The sequence below is a fragment of the Cucumis sativus genome, chromosome 4 (genome assembly GCF_000004075.3).
Source record: "Cucumis sativus cultivar 9930 chromosome 4, Cucumber_9930_V3, whole genome shotgun sequence".
Lineage (NCBI taxonomy): Eukaryota > Viridiplantae > Streptophyta > Magnoliopsida > Cucurbitales > Cucurbitaceae > Cucumis > Cucumis sativus.
The window spans coordinates 19,201,654-19,210,954 of record NC_026658.2 but is presented as its reverse complement, the minus strand read 5'-3'; the positions used below and the strand labels follow the sequence as shown (position 1 = coordinate 19,210,954).

At 36.1% G+C, this 9,301-nt stretch overlaps 1 protein-coding gene across 3 annotated transcripts; it reads left to right on the top strand.

Moving 5' to 3' along the window:
- Positions 1 to 1,850: 1,850 nt before the first annotated feature.
- Positions 1,851 to 8,603, top strand: LOC101220293. 3 transcript variants are annotated; one of them, XR_004216236.1, is made up of 5 exons: positions 1,857 to 2,348; positions 2,449 to 2,525; positions 3,620 to 3,811; positions 8,030 to 8,154; positions 8,241 to 8,603. XR_004216236.1 is itself a non-coding variant. In XM_031884662.1 (4 exons), exons 3-4 carry the CDS (start codon positions 3,689 to 3,691, stop codon positions 8,090 to 8,092), a joined length of 186 nt encoding a protein of 61 aa, XP_031740522.1. In that variant the 5' UTR covers positions 1,851 to 2,353; positions 2,449 to 2,525; positions 3,620 to 3,688; the 3' UTR covers positions 8,093 to 8,603. The 3 variants fall into 3 exon arrangements, 2 of the variants coding, with proteins under 2 accessions (XP_031740522.1, XP_031740521.1); XM_031884662.1 differs by having other exon boundaries at positions 1,851 to 2,353; positions 8,030 to 8,603; XM_031884661.1 differs by having other exon boundaries at positions 1,859 to 2,348; positions 8,030 to 8,603.
- The last annotated feature ends 698 nt before the right edge of the window (positions 8,604 to 9,301 follow it).

Sequence of the window (9,301 nt, the reverse complement as noted above, 5' to 3'; positions counted from 1 at the left end):
AAGATAAAATATAAAGGCTTAATAAATTTAATAAACATGCACAAATCACTCTAAATGGTTTAGGAGGGGTAGCAATTTTATTGTGAATCTCATAATGAAAGTTTGAAATGTGCGAAATAGGTTCGAGATGTTGCGAGATACGTGCGAGATAAAACATAAGGGCTTAATAAACTTACTAAACATGCACAAAATCACTCTAAATGACTTAGGAGGTGTAGTAATTTGATTTTGAATCTAATAGTGAAAGTTTGAAACTAATAGTGAAAATTTGAAACATGCAAGAAAGCTGCGAGATGTGTGCGAGATAAAATATAAGGGCCTAATAAATTTAATAAACATGCACAAAATCACTCTAAATGTAGCAATTTGATTATGAAACTCATAGTGAAAGTTTGAAACGTGCAAGATAGGTGCAAAATGCAGCGAGATGTGTGTGAGATAAAACATAATGGGATCTACCACCAAAACATGGGGCATAGAGAAATGTGTGGAGGAAAAAACCAATCTCTAAGGTGAAATTAAACGAAAGCAATAAAACTAGGAACCCAGTAATAAACATGGAAAGACTCCAAACTAAAGAAAAACAACCAAAGCTAAGAAAAAATCCTACTAAAGAATTTTCACTAGGTGAAAGATCGTTACAATCATATAAAGATCTTCCACCATCCCCGATTACAATAACATTATCTCAAAGCATTAATTGAGCTAGTATATACCAATCATAAAGTACTTCAAATTGGGATAATTTGAAAACTACACTTGTAATATTTGCCAAAACTCAACAAAATGAATAGTTAAAACTATTTAAAAATGAGAAAGCTTCAACCAATTGAGCAAATCCCATGTGAGCATTTGATAGAGGGGGTCCTCTTTGTCACCTATTTCCTAATCTTCGGTGCTCATCTCCTCTTCATTAGCATTATAAGCCCACTCCAAATATCAACAAATTCTCATTCAAGTTCTGAAACTTCGTTTTTACATCAATTTCTTAGAGAGAACCATTCAAACTCACTCTTATTTGGCTCTTTCTATTACTTAAATCAAATACAAAAATGGGAATTAGTCTGCCTTCGCTTCTCCTCAATGTCAAGCAAATATTCAGAACGCAATCTATTTCAACAAGATGTCATTCCAACATTCCCAAAGGCCACATTGCAGTTTACGTGGGCGAGATTCAACGGAAGCGACTTGTGGTGTTGGATCATACTTGACCCATCCTTCATTTCTAAGTTTGCTCAACAAAGTTGAAAAAGAGTTTGGATTCAACCATTCAAGAGGGGGTTTGACAATTCCCTGCAAAGGAGATGCCTTCATTGATCTCACTTCAAGATTGCATACCTCTTGAAAAGTAGAGCAAACAAAAACTACAATTTCCTACCAAAAGAGTATGGAACAATTTTACCAACTTCTCTTTTCATTCTAGTTTGTGGAGAATCAAAGTAGAATATCATTGTATATTGATTTTCTGTATAAATATTAAAGCAATACAAACAAACAACAAAATAATGCAAAATCAGCTCAGACTCCATGATGATTTAATGTTCTTTCTTTTATGTGCCCATGTCTAAACTAACCTCTGATAAGTTGCGTCTGTTAAGTTCATATTTTCACTCAATCTCTTCTCTTCTCGTACATTGCACCATAACCTCAATGAAAAACTATAGAATACCGGCCCAAATGCAACCATATGAAAAATCCCTAACCATTTGCCACACTCACAATCCCAATCTTCTTCAAACACGATGAAAAGAGAGGAAAATTGAGGAAGTACTAACCAAAATTATTGAAAATGAGGAAAATAAATCGGAGAAGAAATTATCCAACGATCACCAAAAAACTGAAACCTAAACAAATTAAGAACCAAAAATTTGATTCTAAAACCTAAACAAATTAAAAAACGAAAAATGTTATAAAAAGTGACTGGGGCTTGACCAATCAACAACGGTGAAGAAGACGGCCACCCAGAAAAAAGAAGAGTTGAAGTTGGTTGCATTTTTTCCTTATAGAAGAGAAAGTGAGGGAGAAAGAAAAGGAGAATAACAGCAAAAAGTTGATTTTTAGGGTTTTTTTTTTTTTTTAATTGAATGTGAATTAGACTTTTTAGTAATTTTTCGTCTCATTTCTAAAATCCCGTTAAGTTCCAATGTATTAGAAGGGCCTAGCGACTAATGCATATATTTCTTCTTCGTGGAGCTGAAACCACTCTCACCACGCCGACCCTCCAGCAGCCGACCACCAAACGTCACCGTCGCGCGCACCGGAGCTGTCTGCATTAGTTCAGAGCCGCGTCAATCACTCTCTGAACTAACGCGATCTTGTCGTCGGAAGTTGGATCTTGGAGTTTTTGAGTAATGTATTCTTATTTTTGTATATTTTGGTTGGGTTTCTTTAAACTTTTTTAATAGTTTAGGCTTGAGTTTAACCATATCCATTACATTTCGTTGTTAGATTTGAAGTTTTGGAAGAGTTGTGTTGCTGTCCAGCCGATAAGAAGCTCGATTTTTGGCTCTTTTGACATAAATTTGGTGAGAATCTTGGTTTTCTTGAATGGGTCATGGATATCTATTAAGTGTTTGGTGCAAAATTAAATTTATCATGATTTTGGAATGTTAGATTTGAGTTTAAAAGGTCGTTATTATGCTGTCCAGTGGAGTTAAGGTGATTTTGACAAGAGTTTGGTAAGGTTTTTGGCAAATTCAGTGAGTTTTCTTAGAGTCCCTGAGTATCCATTTGGTTTTGACATAAAATTAGTGTTACCCATAATGTTTTGGATGAAAGATTATAGATTTGGAGGATTTTGAAGAAATTTCCAGCAAAGTTTGGTATCTTTTAGGTGTTGTGCTGTAAGTTTTAATGCTTGTTCTGTCAATTTTACAATAGCCATTAAGTATGGTGTTGCTATTTAATTTACCCATAACCTTTGGATGTTAAGGTTGGGACATTGAGGTTATTAAGTAGCTATCTAACAGTTTTAAGATCGCTTTGGCACTTTTTTGGTGAGTATTCATTGGGTTTTGTTTGATCTTGGACACCCATTAGAATTGGTTTGGAATTAATGCTTACTTGTACTTTTTGGGTATTAGTTTTGAAGTTTGTTCTTGGCGAATTTTGGGTCGAATCATTGAGGAAAGTTTGGAATCGGTCTTGGATCAACTTACATTTGGGTAAGTTATTAACGTGTTGTCTAGTTGGTTGAGGTTAATTTTGACAAGATTTTGGTAAGTAATTGAGGTTTCATAACTACTCGAAGTGTTAAGTGTGCTATGATTTAAGTTACAATTCTTGGTTGTGGTTTTCTTGGAGGTTTTTGAGTACCCATTAAGTTGTGGTGCTAATTTTGTTTTACTTGCTAAATTTTGAGTTGGTTAAGTTTACAACTCTATTCTTGGTTGTGAGAGGACCCCCCACTCTCAACACACAGGGAGAATATCTATACTATTCTTCTAGGTGGTCCCTATCCCTTACAGTTCCTGCGCCCGAATTGCTCTTTCCTCTCCTCCTATACTGATGCATGATTGGTAGCCTAACACTTTTACATCTTAAGATACTGTTGAGCTATAACTATAACATACTGTTGTTTAAAGTTATTGATGAAATGTTCTTTGTCTTCTCCTTTCAGAATTCCTCAATCCATTCCTAAAGCTCAGGTCAACCACTTGTTAGAGCTTTAAAAAATTGATCGAAAAGTATGCCACACCGAACACGACCTATGACCGCGCTTCTTGTATTTACTGGTCTGAATGTTGTGCTGGTATCAACCATCACCCCGGTCTATGATTTTGTGTGCTTTCATCCATACTGGGAAAGAAGGGTATTTTCTATTATCATTTCCAAGTTATTTGCTTCATATCAAACTAGCACTTTTGTAGGGTTCATCATGTTGCTTTTATGTACAGTTTATGTGCTTATTATACTAATGGTAAAAATGTAGTGTTCTGTGTTTGGTGTTGATTCTCATTGGCATTGTTGGTCATTTTACCTTTAAAGTGGTGATATGATATGTGAACTAGGATATGATACTATGTTAGGTTTTACTGAGGGGATTGTTTGGTTTCTAGTTGTGTGAGAATTGGAGTTTGTCACTTGTATGAGAATCTTATAGTTGTGGAATTGGATTTTCAATACAAATATGTACGATGTACTAGAAGAAAGGGGAGGGGGAATATTTTGGAGTAAACTATTTTATTTTAATAAAAAAAAAAAAAAATGATTTCATTGATGTATGAAATAAACCAAAAGGATGGATAGTCCATGATAATTACTAAAAGATTTCTCATTTGGATACAAAGGAAGCATACGATTTCATATGACCAAAATGCTAGACAGTTTACACCAACAGATAACATAGTGGATGATGACCAACGTCTGACCAACAAAATCTTAATAAAAGAAAATAAGAGGAAGTCGGATGGTGAAGACCAATCTAAGAGTCGAAGAAGAGAACATTTCCCTTTATGCCTAAAATTGAACCACGGTAAGAAAGATATCCCATTGAATTCATACAATCATTTTAATTGAAAGTAGTGTTAAAAACAAAGGGGAGACTGATCCCTGGACCTTAAGGTGTATGCGTGCAAGAAGTAATGGAAGGGGCCTATCGCTGATGAGTGAGTGTTGTGCTGTTATGGGGCTCTAAGTATTGTTGTTAGTTGTTTGGCAAAATTATGGGTAAGGAAGGGAGAAGGGAGCTGATAGAACACCAGAATATGTGTTCTGGTATATTGATATATTGCTCAAACGATTACAAAAAGAGAATTGATATTTCAATTCTTACTAATCAAACAGAAATAAGAGCAAACAAGAAAACTCAGTAAACCTCTCTGCCCTCATCACTCTCAAGGAAATTGGCAGCCCACCCCTCACTATCAAAAATGATCTCTCTTCTTCTCTCCCCCTTCCTTCTCTTTTACACCTTTTCACGTAACTAATTATGGTCCCCACCAAAGTGGTTTCCACCCATACTATTTTCCCCTTTATCTGCACATGCTACTTCCTTCTTCTTCCTTCTACTATATTGCAAAAGGATTGGTGGTCTATCATTACTCTCCTCCAAACTTTTCTTGTACTATCCGGAGATGTTCTTTTACTGCTCCCAAAATCACGTCCCTTTCCTTTAGTTGCTGGTCCAGTGTTTAATTGGGTGTCTTCATGTCTCTATTATAAAGGAGTGTTGGTGGTAGCCAACCATAAACAACCTGGAAAGGTGTTATCCCAATTGAACGTTGATACATAGTATTGTACCAATACTCAGCCCAATGCAGCCAATTTGTCCACTCTCTCAGCTTCTCTCCATAGAAACATCTCGAGTGTGCCTCAACTCCTCTGTTCACTACTTCTATTTGTCCATCTGATTGTGAATGATAAGCAAATGATAAGCAGAACTTCTATTCAATTTAGTCCTCGACAGTCTAAACATCTCCTTCCAGAAATTACTCAAAAAGATGGAAATATTTACCCTAATTCCTAAATCTTTTCTTTCTTTTATTTCCTTGTGTATTTTATTTATTCTCCTCGTTGTACCTATTGTAAAATTCACTAGAAAATACTAACAAGAAAAATATCGTAGTTTTTCTCTTGATAACTCGGGTTTCCACGTAAACCTGTGTGTTCTTTGTTTTTACTTCCAATTGACCATTTATAAGCTCCTGCCTTTAAGAACTGAGTTAATGGTGTACCCACACTGCCATAATTCTTGACTAATCTTCTATAACACCCTGCAAGACCGAGGAATCCTCTTACTTCTCGCACATTAGTTGGTATTGGCGACTCTTTAATGGCTCAATTTTTTTTCAGGATCTACCTCCACCCCTTTTCTTGAAATTATATGGCCCATATACTCCACTCTTTCCTTTGCAAAACCACATTTATTCAGATTGGCGTATAATTCGTGCTCCCTCAATATTTCCAACAATATTTCCAACACTAACTCCCAAGTGTTGAAGATGTTCCTCTAAACTTTTGTTGTAGATCAGAATCTCATCAAAGAAAACCAAGACAAACCTTCTGAGATACGGTTTAAATATTGTGTTCATCAGTGGCTGAAACGTAGACAGTGGATTTGTGAGGCCAAAGGGCATGACAAGGAACTCGTAATGGCCCTCATGAGTTCTATATGCAGTCTTCTCCACATCTTATTTGCACATCCGAATATGATGATATCCAGCCTTGAGATCAATCTTCAAAAACATGTTAGCTCTATTTAATACGTCAAATAATTCTTCTATAATGGGAATGGGAAACTTGTCAAGAAAAGTCACATTGTTTAATGCTTGGTAGTTCATATAGAATCTCCAACTTCCAGCCTTCTTTTTCACTAGCAACACTGGACTGGAATAAGGACTAGTACTTGTTCGTATTATCCCTGAGGCCAACTTCCCATCTCCTCTTTTTGTTGATAGGCGTATCTGTATGGTCTGACATTTACTGGGTCAGTTCCCTTCTTGAGGTGTATATGGTGTTCAATGCTTCTCCTTGGTGGTAATTCTCCTGGCCACTCAAAAACATCTTCAAACTTGGCAAACATTGTTGGTATAGATTGCTTAACTGTAGGGACTTCATTAACTCCATACAGTTCTGCAAATGAAATTCCTCCCTCCATGGCTCGACATTCTATTTAGTATCCTTGATCTATTGTTGTCCGTGTCTTCATCATATGCTTCAAACTTACTCGAGCGTTCGTTAGACTAGGATCTCCCCTTGTGACGATCTTTTGTTCATTATGGCAAAAGGTTAATGTGAGGCTTCTCCAGTCAACTTCCGTCACCCCCAGTGAGTGCAACCACTGCATTCCAAGTATTACATCCACTCCTCCGAGTTCTAATGGTAGGAAATTGTCAATGATCTTCCAATCTCCTAGAACTAGTTCTATTTTGCTACAAATTCCTTTTCCCTTCACAGTTGTGCCAAGCCCAAAATGACTCGTAATTAGAGGTTTCCTCCATTGGCAGATTTAACTGATTCACCAACTTCTCTAATATGAAGTTATGTGTCTCTGCAGTCTATCAAGACCACTACTGCCTTCTCGTTCATCACCCCTTTCACTTTCATTGTGTCTGGATTAGTTAATCCCACCCCTGAATTCAAGGATAACTATACCACCGGCTTATTATTCTCTTCAACTTCTTTTTCATCTTAGTTGCTTCCGCATAGTCTTCTTCAATAACTTCCAATTTCTCCCCATTTGCCCAGACTACAGAACTCTGAGTTCTTTTTGTTTTTTTACTTTACATCGATGTCCGGCATAATATTTCTCTTCACAACGGAAGCAGAGTTCTTTCTTGCGTCGGGCTTGGAACTCCTCATCGGACAACCTCTTTGATGATCCTTCCTGCCGGTTGTTGCCTGCCATCACTCCGCTCAGTGTAATTGTCCTCATCGGAAAATTTCCTCCAGACATTGTCTCATTTGAAGTAATCAGCAAATTCGTTTTAAAAGAATTAGGTGATTGGGCCTTACCTTCCACTGCTTGCTTGAAGCCCGCTTCACTTCTAATCACCTCCAGGTACTCAATTTTCTGGGTTGCTGGGCTATCAGGAGCCTATGAGTTAGGTTGCTGAGCTCATTATGTAATTTCATACTTTCAATGAAATTGTTTCTTATTTCAGAAAAAAAAACTGAAGTATTGGGATAGAACCCTCTGATCTTCATTGACTCTTCTTATCTTTCGTGAATATGAACCAGTACACATCAAGAACATGCTTTTAGTTTTATAAGAAAGAATGTTATAAAATAACGTTAAACTATCCTGAAAACAGTTTTTCTAAACAGCTCCTGTACTTCTCCCGCCTTGAGATCGGGATCCTGTCCTTTATTTATCTTGTCATTGAAATTAATGTTGTTTCATATCTTGTATGTACCACATTTAATGTCTTAGCTATTTTGGTTTGCTCTTACCCACCCGCCTGTTTGTGAGTTTTTTGGTTGCATCCACAAAACCTGTTAATAACATCCATTTTACTAATACCAGATCAATAACTTCCAAACACAATCTCAGTTTTTTTTAATGGATGTTCTCATATTCTGGCTGCAGAGAGAACGACGTCGGCAACAACGTGAAGCTGCTTTAGGGAAAGAGCTTTTAGCAGACAGATAAACATATGCAGTACCTTTGAGAATTGTACATTACATCTAAGTTCCCCATACTCATCTTTTTAGGTGGGATTTTCTCTTATCCTCTTCATCATTCAAGAATTGAAGATAAGAATGGGATAAGAAAGCCCTTTATTACTTGCCATCTGCAGGATTTATTGTCCACCGATTGCAGATTGTTGGAAAAGACACAGAACTGGACCATTGAATTCACAAGCTATCTTGATTGATATGTCATAATCAAACTACCTTCTGTTCTGTACACTTTCTCTTTTTGTTAATATCTGCTTTGCTTGAGCACCCTGCTTTCCAATGATACAGATAGTTTACACTAAGTTCATAAGTCTTCCACATGACATTTTGACAAAATAGGGCTGAGAATTGATGATTTTAATTGTGTATAATCACTACATTACGAATTCTCATTCCCTTCCATGAGAATTGATGTATTGGAACAAAGTAGCTGATTGGTTTTCTCTACCATATAAATACATATTAAGCTCTTCAAGTTTTAATCTCGTTTTTTTTTTTTTTTTGTGACAATTGAAGGTGGGGATTAAATCTACCTCAAGGTTATCATACTCGTTTTTTCATCCCAGTCAAGCTCTGCATATGTTGGCTTGTAGTCTTGTCGTTTTGTAAGTGTATTTTTTCTTTGTGATTAAGATACAAAATATAGTACTCTTTTTTGCTATTGTCATATTGGAGATACATTTCAAATTATGTTGCACTGTAAGGTTTTATATGCAAGTAAGATACGATGTGGCCTCGTCGCGTAGTGAATTTCTAATTGATTTTTAGGTTGTATATTTTACTTCTCCGTGATCAAGGTATAATTGAGTTTTCAGGTCATTTTGCGTTTGTAAAAAAGGGGTTGCCCATAAGTAAAGTTATATGGGTTTATTTTAGGTCATTTTAGGTTAGGAGTTACGAAATTGCCATATAAATTATGCGAATGGAAGGTGCACCTTGTTGTCATAGCTATTAACTTTTAATTCTTTTAAGTCTTTCTTAACATAACTTTCATGTCCTTAGGATCTCTCTCATTTAAATGTGATACCGGTTCATTCATATCTCCCTCCCAATCTCAGGCGTTAACGACCCACATTCTTATACTAAGTTGAGGTCATTATCAGTAAAACAAATTAAGACTTTTTGTTTAAGATAAAAGAAAATATTAAATTTTAAAGGAAACGATTCAATATTTATTTAT

Coding starts and splice junctions, on each gene's coding strand:
- LOC101220293 (XM_031884662.1), top strand. CDS start 3,689: ATGCCACACCGAACACGACCTATGACCGCGCTTCTTGTATTTACTGGT. Junction 3,812..8,029: donor ATCCATACTGGGAAAGAAGG/GTATTTTCTATT, acceptor TTCTGGCTGCAG/AGAGAACGACGTCGGCAACA.